The sequence below is a fragment of the Lissotriton vulgaris genome, chromosome 4_1, assembly GCF_964263255.1.
Source record: "Lissotriton vulgaris chromosome 4_1, aLisVul1.2, whole genome shotgun sequence".
Lineage (NCBI taxonomy): Eukaryota > Metazoa > Chordata > Amphibia > Caudata > Salamandridae > Lissotriton > Lissotriton vulgaris.
In genome coordinates this window covers 632402841-632422182 of record NC_141691.1, presented here as the reverse complement: position 1 = coordinate 632422182, position 19342 = coordinate 632402841, and the positions used below count along the sequence as shown (strand labels likewise).

The 19342-nt window shown below is 44.0% G+C and overlaps 1 protein-coding gene across 1 annotated transcript in view; it reads right to left on the bottom strand.

Moving 5' to 3' along the window:
- Nucleotides 1-1221: 1221 nt before the first annotated feature.
- MRPL32 (mitochondrial ribosomal protein L32) overlaps nt 1222-19342 on the bottom strand; it is a 122925-nt gene continuing 104804 nt past the window's right edge. Inside the window, exon 3 of the mRNA XM_086964873.1 lies at nt 1222-1755. Within this exon, the coding sequence (XP_086820999.1) occupies nt 1501-1755 (255 nt within the window). The 3' untranslated portion in view covers nt 1222-1500. The remainder of the gene's footprint in view (nt 1756-19342) is intronic.

Below are 19342 nucleotides of genomic sequence, written 5' to 3'. Positions count from 1 at the left end.
TACCTTTTTGCAGTAGTTGCAAACTACACTAGAAGCAGGACAAGGAGAACCCTTTTGGTGTGAGGGATTACCACACCTAATGCACATTTGAGAATAAGACTCCGACTTATTCAAAACCTTCCCTTTAGTAAAGTTATACATGGATTTCTTTTTATTGAATCTGGTAGAAGAATTCAAACTTAAAGCGTTTATAGGTTCAATAACTTTGTCTTCTAGTTCCTTGAGGGAAACCATGGACGTTTCTACACTCTTAGCTAGCTTAATAGTGTCGTCTAGGGAAGGATCGCTCATGGCTAATAATTTTTGTCTAATGTTTTTATCCTTACAATGGCAAACAAATTGATCCCTGATAAGCTGGTCATTAAAGTTTTCGAATTTACAATCAGATGCTAATCTCCGCAAGATAGAGATGTAAGTATCAATATCTTCCGAATCAGCTTGTTTCCTCTTAAAGAAAGTGTGTCTACGAACCATTAAGTTAGGTTGTTTGTCAAAACGAATCTTAAGTTTTTGCACAGTGTCACTATAATCATCAGATACAACACCTTCGATAACAGGTAAATCTGGGAGATGCTTAAAGACAGACCTGCCCTCAAAGCCCAAAGAGTGTAAAAGTAGGCACTTTTTTCTTTCAGGGCGAAATCTAGATGCCCCAATGGCTCCTAAATAATTTTCGAAAGCATCATGCCAAATTTCCCATCTAATTGGAGGTTCACCAGGAGTTTCCAAAAAAGCTGGAGGTGGATTAACAGATTGCAGAGTAGACATAACTTTGAAAAATTACAATAAGAATATAATAAGTAAATGACAATAATATGAAGCAAAACAGCAATAAATAAAAAGTGAAAAGGCTGTGCACATCAGCGATGACTGGAGATGACAGGTGATGAGTAGATCAAAAACTTTGAGCTTGAAGTCGTAAGCATAAGAAATAAACACTGTATCACACTTGTTGTAACTTGTCCCTAAGAACCACTGGCAATTTGCTTACCTTCAGGAAGAGTCTTAAAAGCCTACTTTTCACTCAGTAAAGTATTTCCGCTATCCCGCCCATCTGTACAGTTGAGGATCTTAAGCGCCGAGACACTCCTCGGAGTAGCTGAGCGCTATAGAAATCCCCCATATAACATAACAAGTTTGCGGTTTCTCCCGCTCTTCCCACTACTTTGCTTAATGTAAGTTAATACTGGATTTCAAATTAAGACAAAGTAAAGTAAGATATCAAATTCCAAGTTATTTTTATGGTGACGTGATCATACAAAATGTAGCATCTTTGACATTGCAGATGGCGTTTTTAATTAATCGAAGGTTCCTCCCCTAAATTCAAAAAGTCATTGAAGAATTTGAAAACATACAAAAAAATATTTAAGTCCCATTCTTACTTAATATTACACCTGCCAAACAAACACAAAACTGTGAAATAATTTGCGGTGTTAAGAGTGTGTCTTGTCTGAACAGTTCTCTATTTTAATCTTTACACGAATACGCATTGTTTATACATCAATTTAAAGGGAACCACGCGGGGCGCTTCCGGTTCCTTTCAATGATCCTCTTTCCATCATCCCCTTCTGTGGGCTTCTCCCCTTCATAGAGGATTGCCGTCTCGACAGTGGCCACATTGAAGTGCCCGCCTTCCTTCAATCGAATCTCCTCTTTGATCTTGGTAGTCTCTTTAAGCACCTTCTCATAGCAAAACCCACACAGGATGTGCTTCTGCTTCAGATGACCACATTCAGGGCAAACATCTATATTGGTCTAAAAGGCAAATAAAAACGTGTAAGAACAAAGACTCACTTATTCACTAGAGAGCATTTAACACAAAAGTCAGCATGACAGTCTAATAGTAATTAGTAACATCCATAGTAGCATAGGCTCATTGTAATGCTTTTCAGGATTGGATTCGATACAAGCATGTACAATTTCATAACGTCACAAATACACTACCACTTTACCAATATTCAGTCCTAAGATAAAAGATATGCATTGCCATTACTATGTTACTGGATTAAAGAAATATTTAGTTGATAAGCATTGCAAGCCTCAATTTCTACAGAACCAGAACTTACTATATCCATGTTCAAAGTACCCGTGCACAGTACAGCTTTTGAAAACACTATACATTATAAATGATTTGCACATGAAATAAGCCCAGTCTGCTAAATATTAAATCAGGTAAACAATTATTCATTGGAACCTATTACCACTTTAACTAGTATAATACGATATTGTCCACACAATGCACACATATGTTAATCATGTTCTTATCTAAAATTTCTTCTGTTTAGCCACATAAAATAAACTATGGTAAATAGTAGCTACAGGGAGGGGTTTGTTTGCAGTATGACACCCCACAAATAAATGCATTCTTGGCTTGGTAGGCCCAAGCCGGGTTTGCAAAGTTTTTGTTGATTTTTCTTGTCCTCCTGATTTTACTAAGAGCTTTTAACTTGTTCATTCTTTGGATCAGGAACTCAAATGCAATGACTCCAGGTAGCATTGCAAACCATTGTTTTTTGCCCACTGAGTCACTCTCGACAGAGATCCTGATTTAGGGTTTGGCAGAGGGAGTAAAGTCAAACAGGGTGACAGAGGACTTTCGGTCCTCCACTCTGCCTTTACTACGCCTGTCAAATTTAAAGATGCCCGCCAGCTCCACAGACATATCTATACAGTGGTAGGAATCATCATCATCACAGCAGTTCCTGTCAATGTAGGATACGTTTATGGATGGCTCCATGAAACATGAAGGCTGGCCATCAAACTTTTCCCCAACAAGTTTTATTTTTCAAAAACAAACTCCCAAAGAGCTGGGGATTGTTTTTGAAGAACCTAGTGGTGAGGGACTATATAAAAATAAAAATAAAATAAACATTAAATAAATAAATAAAGCCACCAGATCATCCACTCTAAATAGGGCAGCTGTTTTGATGGCTTACCTATGCCGTTGGGCCATCAGAGAAACATGTGATGACGCAATAAATTTTACTCTGTTGGCGATTGTGGCCCACCCTACTCAAAATAAGGTGGAAGTACAGGGTACTCCATCGCTGTTGCAATGGATTACCTGTCTGCTAAGCTCTAAATCCGCCCCAGAAGGCCACCAAATGCAAACAGTATTGACGATGCTCCTAATGGGACCAGTCCATGTCGAACCATGGTCATCTCACCCTTTCAACCTGCAACTCAGGCTTTGTTTAGTTCGGAAATTTGAGATTCACATCCCTTCAATCTCACAGACTAAACTACTTCTTTGCTAGTCTGTTTCAGACTGCAACAGTCTGCCATAAAAATCGGGCCTCTGGGGATGATCTCACTTTCGTCGTCACCAGAGAAATTACACCACTGCTGGGTTATGTCAATGCCTTCAGTTAGGATGGTGACTGGCTCATGCTGGCATTGGCCCTCTATCCCAATTCTATCCCCTCAAATGGCACAAAGCCTTTCAGGTGAAAAGATTGCTGTAGCGCAAGCATTTGGTAAGGCAAAGGAGGTTCGGGAGAAATGATTGTTTCAACCTTCTAATGTCACTTAAATGATACCACTGCATTCAGTAATAAAAAACATCAATGAAAAGCAAACTACAGTTATCTCCGAGATGTGGACCATATTAAAAGTAAGCATTGATGAACAATAATAATAATATATCCTATGTTGTAATAAAAAGTAGGAATGAAGAAGCAGGAACATTTAGTTTAATACAGTTCTCTCATCCACTCATTTTCATCCCTCCTTTCAAGCATGTCACATACCAGGTATTTGACGGACCCGTTCCTACATTCACCTACCTGTATATGGATCTCCTGTTTGTCATATATGCTAGTCGTTTTGAAGACCAGGACTGAAGCAGATGCGAGGTGTGTGCGCTTTACGTCTGAGTACACGCCTTTTGGGAAGATTCCTGGTCCACCTACAGATTGATCCAGTGCCTTCCATAGTGTAGCCAAGGTATTTCACAGATGAACATTTAGTAAGGTATAAGCCATCAAATTAGAGTTTGTTCAGGAGGGAGGTCAAAGGTTTGCTTTTGTTCCTTAGAACTATGTGTAAAAACCATGTTTAGTAGGAGGAACTTGTGCAACATCTAGAGCTGTATTTTCTAGAATTAAGACTTCAGTGAGGGGACGTTCGTAAGCTCCATGTTTTTAAGCAGAGTGGCGTGTCATCAGTGTATTGGTGTATACGGGCTCCAGACTCTTTGTATATCAGAGAGGTACCAGACAAAGGTCGAACAATATTGGGGTGAGAATGCAGCCCTGAGGGAAGTCATGTTAACATCAGAGGAGAGGTTTGTGTCAATTTTAACAGATTGATGCAACTACAGAGTTGTGAAGTGAGCCAATTTTCTTGTTAGGAATGCCCATTCTGCGTCCAAAAACATTTAGAAGCCTAAAATGGTGTCGGGGTCACCATCAATGGAGGATCAATGGTGTTGGATGCTTATGAGAGGTATCATAAAATACATGAATCTCCCTCATCAATGACGTAGCAGATGTTGCCAAGTACACTTGAGGTAGCTGTTACAACACAGGACCTGGTCTGAAACCTGTCTGATAGATACCGAGGTGTCGGTTGTTACTGCCAAATTTGCTTAACTGCCTGGAAGCAACATTCAGTGGATTTGCTAAGCCATGGTAGGTTAGTTACAAACCAGTAGTTGGCATCATTACTTAGGACCAGATTAATTTTTGCGAGAATGGGTTAATCCATCCTGTTTTTGGCGAGCTGGGCAAGAGGCCTTGTGAGGATACATACAGATAAATAATATAGACTGGCTGTCTCAAAAAGATGTACATGTTCATGCATCATGCATGCAGGAATGTTGTCCTGGAAAGATCTTGTGGCTTTCAGATATCGGATCATATTAGCTCCACTAAAGAAGTGGGTGAAAAGGTGACGGTGACGTTTTTGTGACTATGGGAATCATCTTGCTTGGAGAGAGGAAGTGTTTTGTCTAGAATGGATTTTATTGTTTCTATGGAGAAGGGCATACTTTTATTACAGTTCGACATACACAAGTCTGCAGATGATGAAAGGCATTTGAAGTCGTATTGTCACTGATGTGTTTAAATACAGTAGCCAAGGAGTTGTTGGAGGAAGAGGTTTGGTTTCTTATGTGTTAAGGTTTGGTGTTTAAAATGGGATCCGTGTCATTCTTTCTTATTGCTTTTAGCTTAGTTAACTGAATATGAGACAGACAGGTGAATTGGGTATCAGAAAAATCAGCGTGCGAAGGGTTTGAAGTATTTTTGAAGGCACTAAAGTGTTTGTTGGGGTTTAGAAGGCATTTATGATAGCCACAGGTGATCATATCGATATCCTTAGAAGGGTCGAGGTGAGACAGATTATCTCAAACTAATTCTGCCATTTTGTCTTGTGTTATATTTATTTCATCAATTGCAAAACGAGCATGTCAAGAGACACATAATGGATTGGCATAAATGATACCCAAAAAGTGACATTAGTTTTGGCTTGGTGAGATGACAATTGTTCGGGGTGTGTTCTAAGTTTTGCCTTGCTCCAAAAGTGTGCATGGATGAGGCACCATACAAGACTAGCAGCCAAAGTTGGAATAGGGGCTCAGTCACTCCAACACTCTGGAACTGGGAGCCACATACTTCCTTCCTCCATCCTACCTAGTGGCTTTGAAGATAGAGCATGCCTTGCATGTCTTGTGCAAATAAATCTGTCCGCTCAGGTATGCGGAGAAAATGTTACTCCTCCTTATATGTATGCAAAGAAGATGCACAAGCTGCCCTAAAGAAGCAGGCCATGAGCTTTACAAAGACAGACTCGCTGACTCAGCGTAGGGATGCAGCAGAGTTTTGCTCTCCATGAGTTTGTGCCACGTCAGGCAAACACCAGCACCCTCACTATCTCATTTTATGTTGAGTAAAAACTGAATTGAAACCCAACTTTGTCTTAATCAAATCAGAGTTACAGAATTACTCAACTGAAGACAACCTCATTAGGCTACCAGTTTTTACAATAATCTGGCCTTTTGACACTGTTCTCCACAGTCTGTTGTAAAAGCTTTAAATAATCCCATACCAGAAGCCAATGTCCGTACACTTGAAATCCAGAGCATTTCCATGTTACCTTGTGGAGAAAGTGAGTATAATATTCCTTATAGAAAATAATCAGAATATCCTGATCTCATTCAATAACAAAAACGCAATGCTGGTAAAATGATTTAATCAGAAGTGCCTGTTGTGAGTAAATCTTATTACTGACAAAAGTCGCCATCTTTGGAAACGGAAAGACGAGGGACAGCAAAGTGACAGTGGTGTGGAAACCCCCAAAAACATTTTTTGCAGGATTATGATATTCAAGCACACGCCTCTCATTTGGCATATAAAGGATTCGCTGTATGGATTCATAAACCTGTATGAGAGCTAGTTCATTGGGACCACAGTCCCACTGCCTGTTTGCAAAGTTGGTAAGTTCGGATAATCAATTAGGAAAATGTCCAGGAAGCTAGAACGAGCAAACTTATCATATTTGGAAAATTGGGAGCTACATCAAGCAAAGAGTATTTGCCTTTTTGGTTAGCAGACACCCAAGAAGCACATCCTAGTAAATAAGCTCTATTTCCAGGCAGCAATGCCATAAATGTAGATAGTATTATAACTTTCTTTTTTGAAGGCATTTAACCTAGAATTCAGCTTGTTGGGAAGGCATCTGATGAGTGCCTTTGTGTGTCAGCAGGAGAGACTGAATGTAGGGAGAGTAAGTGGGGAGAGTGCAGGTAGGGGTAAGTCTACACCAGGGATGACAGGATATGAACAGGTCTTCATGGGCCATGACCAGAAGCTTCTAAGGCAACATACCCCTCTAGGATCTCAGCTCTTGCCTTTGGCATAAGGAAAGGGGCTGTGCACAAGCGAAGTGAAACCCAAGTTCATGATACATCTTTGACAACATGTAAGCAGGCAGGCAATGGGCAGTGCACCGGTTGTGTTATGCCCCTGGCGGTGGGATCCCATGACTCCTCCGGCTTTAGGAGAATTGAAGGACGTTCATCACCTGAAACTGGACAGGGGCATGGTCAGGGAGGTGCAACTTCAGATCTCACAATTTGACAAGCAGTTTGTACCTGGAATGTGTAAATGTAGAAGAGGAAAGTTGAAAGAGGTGGCTAAGAACTAATATTGAATGTCTTGGGACTTTGTGACGGTGACCCAAGAGGCCAGAGGACTGGAGCAAAAATATTTTCTGTGGGAAATTAGTGACCGGCTCAGGAGGCTCCCTTCCACCAAGACGAACTGATGTATGTGATTTGGCCTTGATGACAAAGCTGTGCTGCGAGAAATCCTGTCGGAATGCCCCAAGACAGTCAGTTACCGGGCACCCGATTGTTACAACGGGTGTCTTTCTCTTCTGGTATACTGCAGGACCCTCAGACGCACTAACCCAGAGCACCTTTTAGCACTTAACTATCAGGGCAGTGAGACCGAGCAGCCCATGGCTTAACCAGGGAAGTGGAATGAGTTACAAACTCAGAGTTCAGCAATACAACACACACCACTCAAGAAATCTACGTCCCGCCGGTGCTTCAATACATATTTTTTTAATATACACAGACACAAAACACAACTAAAGATTACACGCATTATAACCATGTACAAAATTGCAGACAGAAAGCCAATGGAAATACCCTCTAAACGGCCTCGCAGACTACAAGGGGTAAAGAAAGAACGCAGTGATCAAGCAATCCCATACATGCGGCTATATCCAGTAAGCCTGAGGCACCATAATTAACAGTTTGTGAGACAGCAACCCCCATAAATCATAATACTACACATACTTAATAATGTAGCACTCAAAAAGGCTTAGGGTGTCACTTTTATCCCTGCATGAGGGGGTACTAATGGCGAGGTATTAATGGAGGAGGCTAGGCGTGTGCTGATCCTACCAGCCCCCCGAATCAGTACAACACTATGGCGCCACTGCTCCTTCTGGAAAAATACGGGGGGGAAACTGAGAAATTGCCATCCCAGTGTACTATGGAACACCTCTTTGCCCCAAGGCTGTTCTCTGATGACATTTGATGCAAACTCCCAACGTACCAGTGTTGGGATGTTATCTGCATGTTATTGCTGTCTCTTTAATTGCCACGTGCTTTCTTCACGAGCCTTACTGTACTCGTGCCTTCCAGTTCTTGAATGTTGTTGTAGAATCCCCGGGACGGCAGTTGCTGCCGGGAGAGCTGGACACTGGACGTGATTAAAGGATGATCCTCTTCATGACGGCGTATGTGTCTTCCTTTCACTGGCAACGAGGGTCCAGTGCTTCGCCTCTCCTCAGAGTTGCTTTTCGTCTTATTTAAAAGACGGAACAACCGTGACGTCGGACTACCGTAACAGTCTTCCAGACGCTTTCACAATCACAGAAGCTGCTCGACGTTCACGCATTCTCGCTGATTTATTGGGTGCCGTGAGTTTACAAAAAGACTTCCTCTTTTCTGTTTTGAAAGTTTTGCCGTGTTAAATTTCCTGCCATAGCGCGAGCTCTGCTCCTTTCAAGCCTACGCGCGACCTCTGCACGTCATTCCTGTTCCACGGCGCTCTGTCATTCTCGTTCTGCTTCTGCCTGTCTTGGAAGCACATTATGACGCTTGCTGTCATTACACTTGTCAGCGAATCTTGATGCGCATTCTCCTACATTGTGACGTGCGCTGCTGCTGTTTTGTGTGCTTGTGGGCATAACTTGGCGTGGACACTGCATTTTCATTCTAGAATTTTGTGAATACATTCTCTAAAAGAAAAGAGGAATTCAGGCACTTTGGAAATTCTAACTTAATTTTTTTTTTGGATTTCTTTCTTGGGATTTTGTGGCAGCAACTCACCCACGCAAATGGAAAAGGTAGCCTCGCCACCTCCCTTTTTGCAGTCTCCTGGTCCTCCTCATATGCCCTGGAAGCAGTGGAAGGCCACGTTTGAGGCCTACATCGAAGCCATTGATGGTGATACTTTCACCTCCAAAAAGAAGAAGGCGTTGTTAGTGTACAATTTGGGACCTGAAGGAAGGTCCATTCTTGAAACCTTACCGCTTGAAGAAGTAAGGATATCTGTTTCAGGGGATGACGGTGATGCACAAGTAATTGATGAATATGCCTCTCTCATCAAAACTCTGGACAAAAGATTTAGTCCCAAACGAAACATTGTATTGGAGCGTCACAAGTTCGTGCAGCGTGCGCAAATGCCTGGAGAGTCTATTGACGATTTCGTTGCAGCTTTGAGGATTTTGGCAGTTAATTGCAATTACAGGGAATTTAGGGATGAAATCATTAGGGATCAACTAATTGAACGCACTTGTGACAAGAAAGTTTGTGAAAAACTTTTATCCTCCAATGATCCTGACTTAGAAACTGCTTTAACCTTGGCCAAATCAGTTGAGCATTCCCAGTTTTGCATGAAGGAAATGAGTACTCCTGCGTCAACTCCTGCGTCGTCTAATGTGGTTTCAGCGGAGCCTTCTGAGATCAATGCTGTTACCACCAAAGCGCCCATTAAGGCTTCTGAGCGGAAGACATCCAATACTAACTCTCCTCGTTCTTCATTTGTTGCTGCCAACAAGCCCAGAAATGATACTCAAGGCTTGTCTTGTTATCGATGTGGGAGTAGATCTCATTTGGGAAATTTCAAATTTTGCTTTGCTGTCAATCAATCCTGCTTCAAATGTGGCAAGAAGGGTCATCTAGCACGTATGTGCAAGGCCACTGCTGTACAAAAGGGGTCTTCACACATGGTGAAGAGTATTGATGAACGACAGTATGTTGTTGATGATGATGATGAGTATCATGAGTTATTGATGTTGTCTGCGTCTCCCATGGATGCGGATGGCGTTGTTGAAATAGCTTCTATGGATGGGTCTTGTAGGAGGAAGTCCCCGACCTGTTCTATCAATGTGAATGGTGTTTGTATCAAATTTCTGGCGGACTCAGGTTCTCCTTTCTCCATAGTCAATGTTAAGGATTTAGACATTTTGGGGAAAGTTCTTTTGTCTCAGTCGTTCATTAAAATGTTTGCCTATGGGGGCAAAAGAGTGGAAGTATTAGGAAAGTTTAGAGCTGAACTTGAGTACAAAGGTGATTTCACATCTTCTATTATTTATGTTGTCAAAGATGGTACTAATTTGCTGGGTTGGCATGAACAGGGTGAACTTGGCATGATCCTTGATCCAAACCATGAGGATATGGTTTTGTCAAGACGTGAAGCTAAGCAATATTATGCCTCTTTGCCTGACTTTGAATTTGTGCATTCTCTGAGTGTTTCGTGTGAGACTGAATGGGCACATGAGTTTCCGGAAGTTTTTTGTGACAAGTTGGGTAAACTCAAGGGTTTCCAGCACCAAATCGTTTTGAAAGAGGGGGTTAAGGCGGTTGCACACAAGGTTCGCAAAGTACCACTTAGTATGCGTAATGAATTGAAGAATGAACTGGACAGATTGTGTCATTTGGGAGTGATTGAGCCCATAGAGGGGTCAGAATGGTTGTCTCCCATTGTTTTAGCCCGTAAGGCCGATAAGTCTCTCAGGATGTGTGTGGATTTGCGTGATCTGAATGCTTGCATTTGGGTTGACCGACAACCACTACCTAACATTAATGAAATGCTATCTACATTGAAGGGTGCCAGGTATTTTACCACCCTGGATATTTTTTCGGCATACCATCAGGTTGTGTTAAGCAAAGATTCAAGACACCTTACGTCTTTTGTGACTCATAAGGGTGCCTTTCGTTATTTGAGGATGCCATTCGGACTGGCGTCGGTTTCCGCAGTTTTTCAACACCTCATGGGGAATCTTTTTAAGGATACTGCGGGGTCGTCTCCTTCCAAGATGACATTCTCATTTATGGCAAGTCTGTGGATGAGCATAATAGCAGGGTGAGAATGGTTTTGGAAATTTTAAGGAAGTTTGGTTTAACATTGAGGAAGGACAAATGCAAATTTCTCAGGGATGGTGTGGATTATTTGGGACATCACATCTCAGCTAAGGGGGTCGAACCCAAAATGAAATTGTTGGATGCCATTCAGAATGCACCAGAACCACTGAACAAGGATCAACTACGTTCCTTTTTGGGACTAGTTGAGTATTATGCTAAATTTGTTCGTAATTTTTCTGACAAGACTGTGTCTTTAAGGAATTTGTTGAAAAAGAATGTGAAGTATGATTGGTCACAGGAGTGTACGAATGATTTCAAACTACTGAAGGATGCTATGGTGCAGGCACGTCCTCTCAAGCTTTTTAACATCAATGACCAATGTATTGTAATTACTGATGCCAGCAATGTGGGTCTTGGGGCAGTTCTTTTGCAGAAGAGGTCTGATGGTAAGGAGGAAGTAATTGCTTTTGCTTCCAGAACCTTACGTGGAGCGGAAAGCACCTATTCTACCATTGAGAAGGAGGCGTTAGCTTTATGGTGGGGGGGTGCAGCATTTCAGGAATTTTCTTTGGGGGGATCACATTATTCTCAGGACTGATCATAAGCCTCTTGTTGATCTTTTCACCACTAAAGGTGGTGGCAGGGCTTCTCCTCGCATTGCTAAATGGCAGTACAGCCTTAGTGAGTTTGATTATCATCTGGAATATGTGCCTGGGGTTAGGAACAATGTGGCTGATTGTTTGTCCAGATTGCCTCTTCCCCACGAGGATTTGGAGCACTGTTGTGAGGATTTGGAAATGATATGTGCGGTCAGTCCTGTGTCAGAGGTTGGTATTACGCTATCGGAGGTTGATTGGAAGCTTGCTGTAACTGAGGATAAGGTTTTGTGTCGTGTTATTGATTACTTGACTAATGGTTGGCCCGTTGACAAGTCTTTGCCTTCTGAGTTGGTACCTTTCAGGAGAGTGTGCAATGAATTATCCTTAATTGATGGTGTCTTACGTAGAGGTGGTCTATTGGTGGTTCCGGAAGTTCTTTGCAAAAAGGTTTTGGATTTGGCTCACGTGGGTCACTTGGGTATTCGTGCTATGAAAAGGAGGGTACGTGAGGATTTTTGGTGGCCTGGGGTGGATAGGGCGATCGAACACTGTGTTCGTGACTGTGGTGCTTGTGTCCTTAGTGATAAGTCTCAAGTTACTTGTCCCTCTCCGGTGACTCCTGTGCATGTTGAGGAATTGCCTTGGCATAAGTTGGCGTTTGATGTGGCAGGTCCATTTTATAATCTTGGTACAACTCCGAAGTATGCGCTGGTTTTGATTGACTACATGTCAAAGTGGCCAGAAATTAGGTTTGTGGAGGGTATCAATTCTGCCACCGTTATCAATTTCCTTAAAGATGTTTTCTTGCGTGAGGGTATTCCTGAAGAGTTGGTGTCTGACAATGGCACTCAGTTGGTGTCTGGTGAAATGCAAAGTTTTTTAAAGTCTCATGGCATCAAACACATTCTCACCTCTCTTTATCACCCTTCTAGCAATGGCTTGGTTGAGCGTTTGAACCGTGTAATTAAGGATCAATTGCAGTTGGCTGACATCAATGGTCTGAATTGGAAAAAGGTCATTTCCGATATGTTGTGGGCGTTAAGGGTTACCCCTCATTCTAGCACGGGCGTGTCACCCTTTACTTTACTTAGGGGTAGAGTAGCCGGTTCGGAACTGAACAAGGATTGGATGTTGAGGAAAGGTGTTGATGTGGTCAAATTAGGTAAAGTGGCTGATGTTAGAGGTCTTACTCAAGCCAATTACGCTCAGGCTAGCTTTAGATCATCTTCTGTACGCTCGGGGGACTGGGTGAGAATCAGGAAGCCTGTGCTTTTGCGTAAGGGGTTGGCTCGGTTTTACCCTCCTGTTCGGGTTAAGGAAGTCAGGAACCATGTGGTAGTTTTGGAGAATGGCAAGGTTTGGAATAAGTCTCGTGTTTCTGTTGTTCCTAAGCACAAAGTGGAGTTTGTGAAAAGCAAATTTGGTTTGGGGTCTCAAGTTTTGCCCACCTCTGACTCAGGCTTACTTCCTGCTAGTACTGTGCCTCGGGTTTTGCCCGCTTCTAAATCTGGTTCTTTTCCTAATGATGTTATTCCTCAACAATGTTCCACCAGATGCAAAGTTGCTCCTGTGAAGTTTCGGGATTTTGTCACTTATTGAGTAATTGCACTTTCTTTTATCTTTTTGTTTTTAGGGTTGGGGTGGGTTTGTTGTTACTTATTTTGTTTTTAATTATTTTATTTATTTTTGTTTTTATTTTCTTTTTTTATTCGTTGTTGTTCATTGAGGGAAGGGGGATGTGTTGGGATGTTATCTGCATGTTATTGCTGTCTCTTTAATTGCCACGTGCTTTCTTCACGAGCCTTACTGTACTCGTGCCTTCCAGTTCTTGAATGTTGTTGTAGAATCCCCGGGACGGCAATTGCTGCCGGGAGAGCTGGACACTGGACGTGATTAAAGGATGATCCTCTTCATGACGGCGTATGTGTCTTCCTTTCAACCAGTAAATATTTTTTTCGCACCAGCCTCAGCGATTGTGTGGGTACCCCTGCCACTCCCTGAGGGCACCCACACACACATACTAAGACAGCACGGAACATGCCGGTCCTCCCCGTCCAGAAACGCACTTCTCAGTCACAGGTGGAGGAGCCGACTGTCCGCTATCCACTCCCTCAGAAGCGAGGACAAAGCTTAGAAGAAGCATGAATGAGCTCCTTCGGCATTGGTGCCGAGAAGGGACTCCGACTGTAAAGGGCCATAGAATAGGCACAGGGTTTCCCTCAGTGGTAGAGTTCAGACTTCGTTCTCCCTGTGGGGGCAAGGAACACACGGAAGCACCCCCTCCACAACAGTGTTCTTGATCTCAAAGATAGACCCATTGGCCGCGTTTTTCCAGGGTGATTTACATATTCTGCAGGACTCCCTTGAGGTGGAGGTTCACCCATGCCTAAAGAACGATGATGGATTCAACCCAGATCCGTGACAGGGGTGAGTGTCTGAAACGTTTCAGCGCTTCGGCCATCATTTCCTTGTGCTCAGAGCACCCACTGTGAGTGTTTCTGCATGCCACACACAATTGACTGCAACTTTTATGGATATCTCGGGCCATGCTGGCCTGATTTAAACAGGCCCTGTTTTGTTTTACTCTTGGTGGTGCACTTGAGCCACCAGGAGTGCTCTTGTGGGGTCTCGTGTCTCACCACAGTTTTGAGGTTCTTTCTTCGTGCTTTCTCTACAGCCAGGCCCTGCTGCCTTCTCTTCAGCAGCACCTGGCTAACAGAGACTGGACGGGTTTCCTGTACAGCCTTGACAGTCTTCTTACCTGGGGTCTTCATGAATGGAGCCAAATCTCATGATTGAAAAGGCAGCTCTCTCTCTACCCCTGCCTGCATGCTGCAAGCCCCCAGGCCATCAGCCATTTGCAGGGCACCTGAGTGTCCAGCAGTATCTTGGTGTATACCCTCCTGTGGCAGCCACCAAAAGACCAGCCAGACAACCAAGAAACCCCCCCCCCCCCCCCCATCCCCCTTCTTTCAGGACCTTTAGCAAGTCTACCTTCTACGGTCCCCAAGAGAAGGCAGAGAGATAGCACCACTAGCTCTGGAGATGAGTCCAAGAAAAGTCACATGAATACAAGTATAGAGTGGTACTCCACATTCTAGACAGGAGTTCTTCTACAGTGTGGGTCCATCTCCCTACTTCTATGGTCCTTCCTCTTGTCATACATCTTTCTGTGTGCAAAAATGAATGTGGGGAGTTATAAAAGTGGAACTTACTATTCAAGATGCTACATTACACCGCCACCATTATTTGGCACTTCCAAGAAGCCACCCACTGGTTGTGCACCCCTCCCTGCATTCACGCCATCACTGAAGGAACTAGTTTGGAGTGTTGAGAGGAGTAAGTTACCATGGTGGTTTCTTCAGGCTGCTGAATAGCATCTGTTGGGGTAATGTCAGCACCACAGACCACACAGGGTTCCACTGGGGAAGGGCAAGTTGGGAAATTCTAGGCCAGGTCGGTGGTACTGAACTTGACATCCTTGTCATGGTTTCCCCCAACTATTTGCCTTCAATCCTCCTGTTTTTGTTGACTTCGTTTTAGTTGGCTGTAGGAGTCTGTGCACTGCTAAACAGTGCTTAAGTGCTTGTGTTCTGTTCTTTCCTTTCAACATGGTAAAACTGGCTTACACCCAATTGGTACATTTAATGTATTAGTAAGCCCCTAGCAAAGTGGTACCACATGTACTGAGAGCCGGTAAATGAAATTCTACTAGTGGGCTTCCAGCCCTGATCATGCCACGCACTAAACTAGCCTTTTAAACATGTCTCAGGCCTGCCACAGCAGGCTGTATCTGCAGTTTTAAACTTCCAATTTGACCTGGCAATATAAACCGTTTACCAGGCCGAAAGCTTCCTTTTAATACATATATATCACCCATAGAGTAGGCCTTCAGCACACAACGGTTTGACATTAGTCTTTTGTCACTCCGGAAAAGCTGATGCCAGAGCAAAGAGGCAGGAAACTCCAAGCACCTCTGGGGATGGAAACTTCCAGATCCGTCTCCTACTTTCAGAGTGGGCACCAAGTATAAATATTGGACCCTCAGCTCCAACACTTAGTACACCTCTGGACCTGTGGAAGACTCAATAGGGCTCTTGTGCTGCGCTATAACAAGGACTGCTACTCTTTTGCCATGCTGCCCGAGTGATAAGGACTGGACGTGTATCTTGAATCCAGGACTACCAGTGTGACCCCAAGGGCTGTCATCCTGAAATGAGCCTCATGGACAGAAAAAGCTCCAACCACCTTGAACCCAGCACCTGAACGTTGTCTGCTGAGAGTCCTACTTCCCCGACTGGTGCCAGCTCAGTCATGGCCCTTTGAAAGTGGGCCTGAGGGTGCTCTGAAAGCCCAGCTGTAGTCTTGTAAGCTGAACAGACGCAACACAATGCATCACTCGCAGCTCTGCTTTGGAACCACTGCAATGCAACACATCCCCGACGCCGGACCTCCCATCGCAGCATGCAGTCTCCTCTGAACCACCACTGAGCGACACAATCTTGATGCAGGCATTTGCATTGCAAGCCCCACATCAACCCACCAGTGCACAGTGTATCCTAGACTCTGGATCTCGTAATGTCCTGCAAACTAGGGCTTAAGGTACTTTATTTAGTGGACCTAACTTAGTCTCTGTACCCAGCACGCGCTCCATCACAATCGGCCTTAACTTGTGACTTTGTCCCAGTCCAGCACGGCCAGATAACATTTGGCTCTGCATGTGTCTACTTCTACTGATTAGATTTTTGTTCTTTTTGTCTCAAATAACATATTACATTTTACTAAATTTTTCTAAAATGGTGTGAGATTTTTCTTGTGTTGTGTTTTCACTTTATTACTGTTCGAAGTTCTGCATAAATACTTTACACATTAACTCTATTAAGCCTGACCACTTTTTTGCCAAGCTATGACAGGGTTGAGCACAGGTTCATTTGGGGTTTGCTTGTGTCTCACCCTGACAGAAATTGTAGTTGCTACTGGAGTAGGGTTTCAAACCCCTCAAGCAGTAACCCAATTGTCTACGGAAGGCATCACTTGTACTGGCAATTTGGATACTAAGACAGTTTTCTACTTGCATATTATCAACCATTCAGTGTTACAAACTCACAGGTCACATTTTATCTTAACTTCCTGCGCCATTTTAATTCAACTCTCAGCAGGTGGTGAGCTAGAAAGTTTTGAGGATCAGTCTGCTGAAGTAGGGTAGCCTACGACTAAGTGGGGAAGGAAGGGATCGCGGATTTGGCTTGAGCCCCTTTGTCACGGGGCTAATTCCCGCGGGGAGGGGGGCCGCTCGCAGCGCCGCGGTGCTCATGACGAGCTCGGCTCGTCATGCAGCACAGTGGAGCTGTGAAGATGACTAGCTCTCCATGCCAGTTCCAATGGAACGCCCAGGACAGCGGGGGAATCATCCCTGCGTGGGCGTTCCGTAACAGTCCTGACGAGCTCAGCTCGTCATCGACATAGCGCCACTGTGCTGCATAACGAGCTCAGCTCATTATGAGCATGCAAGAGGTTAAGTATGCTGTCATTACTGGTTAGATAGTGTGTGCACTGAATTAAAATGGAGACGTTGTAAGTTGCATGCTCTACATCACAGCTAGGGGTAACAATGGGTTTAGTCAGAATTTGGGGTGGAGGGAGAAGGGAGCGAAATGGATACAGCTCCTTTTTTAGGCCTCGGCTAAGCGCGCGGAAGTGCGTTCTCGCCAGAGACCTTTTGTCGGCGTGTCTGCTTTCCAGGAGACAATCCTGGCCGCGCGCATCTCCTGGGAGGCGATTTGAAACTGGCACGCGCAAAAGTACGAGCACTCAATTGACTTTGTTGCAAGTTTCTTGCGCGTTTAGAGTGCGGCAATGCGCGTTTGGAGTGCGGTTAAACGTGTAACTTTCATTTTTTTTAAGCAGCGCGTTTCATGGCATGATCGAAAATGCTCCATATCGTAAGGTGTTCACACGCATGCACATACACAGACACACACACACACACACACACGAGCGCCCATGCACGCACCCACACATACAGAGAACCCACTCCCCGCCGTCGCATACACATACACGCGCACACACACACACACAAGTGCACCCGGCCCACTTACCGCCACTCCGGACTTCAGCCGCCACCGCGGGGCTCTCCCTCAGGCATGGGAGCCCCGCGTCACCAGCACTGCTTCTCTCCGTGGGCGCGTGCACGGGCTTCCAAAGCCGGAAGTCCCGCCTCACGGAAGGTTTCGGTTTCGCTCACGTCTGAATCACTGGGGGCGTGTGGTGAGTACCCTTCATTTAGAACCTACCCTTCGCCAAGGATATTGTTGCTCTTATCAAAGCTTGTTTTTATTCTAGTTCTAGCACTGCCAGGCCCATGTAGACTGCCTCGACAGGTCGCACACAAAAGCCTTCCTCATTCACACACTCATCAGCCAGGCTCCAGTGCAGACAGAGCTCTGTGAGTGTCTCGAAAGCAACGCGCGTTTAGGAGTTGGAGATTCCTGTATAATTAAAGGCCTCCTCTCAGTGTCCCCAGGAGGCCCATATCTGTGCATATTTTAAATGTAAATGACAATGCCATTTATTGATGATTTAGAAAAAAAAAAGGAATGTCATGAGCAATACCAATAGCTCTACCTTTAATGATGCCGAGACCATTGCATTGTAAATGCTTGTTATGACTGCCTTCAAGGATCTGATCAGGGTCCAGGCCGTTTTGGAAAAGGGTGAACTGGTGAGATGGAGGAAGAAGGGATTCGTTTGGCAAAGTGAAAAGGGGGCAATTTATTTCCCTCCCCATTTCTGGACCGGGACTCTGGCAGTTTTTTCAGGCTCTGAGTGGACAAGGCCAAGAATTACTGCAACATCACTCAGCCAGGTCCAGAGATCTGTTGTTGTGGTAACGGTAGCTGGGAGGTGCTTTTAGGGAGGGGCAAAAGGCCCATTAAAATCAGACTTCTTCCATAGAGCAGCGAAGCTTTTGAGGCCCTAACAGCAGAAGCTACCTTCTGGAGGGGCATAGTTCTTGGGATGAAGAATTTAAGTTCAATCTCTTTAGGGTCTCCTAGGTTCACTGTATAAATTGGGTTGATTTGGATGAAAGGGGGGTGATGGGGGGGGGGTCATACATCCATGCCTGCAGTAAACCCAAAGAAAGTATATAGAAACACTAGAAAAAAGGATGTATGCTGTTGAATTTATAAGTAATATATATATATATATATATATATATATATATATATATATATATATATATATACATATATACACACACATACACATACACATACATGCAAGCACTTATGCATGTATGTGCTTGCCAAAGACAGCAGAGCGCTGTGCGTGGTCACAGGCAAGAATACAGTCAACAGGTGAATGAAGGGGAAGCGGGTTTGTGGGCTGTTATTGCATTAAGCCGTAGAGTTCTTAAAAAAGGTGCAGCTTCAACTGAATTGGAGCAGGGTTGGGGGGTAGGATATTGCAACCATATTTTCCAGTTTCTAACCATAGATGGCGAAGGACTGTAACATCCAAAGAATGGCTAATCGGACATTTTATTTCATGAGCGGGCTTATTCCACTGGGATTGTTCGGTATGGAAACAATACATAAGGACTGCCCAAGCACTTCGCACTGGTGACACGTGGCCTTTGCTGTTCAAGATTCACGACTTTTTTTAGTAATACCAAAGCAGCCGTGCAAGAGCCTGACAAAACTGACCTTTCCCTTCCACAATGACTCAATCTGTGCGAGCTGAGCTATTATGTGCGTCGAACATCTGTTATGCACTCCCTGGAGCTGGTGACATCAACATATATATTTCCTTACTATTTCGAAATGGACTTATCACAGCACAAGGGGGTGCCGGACCCAAT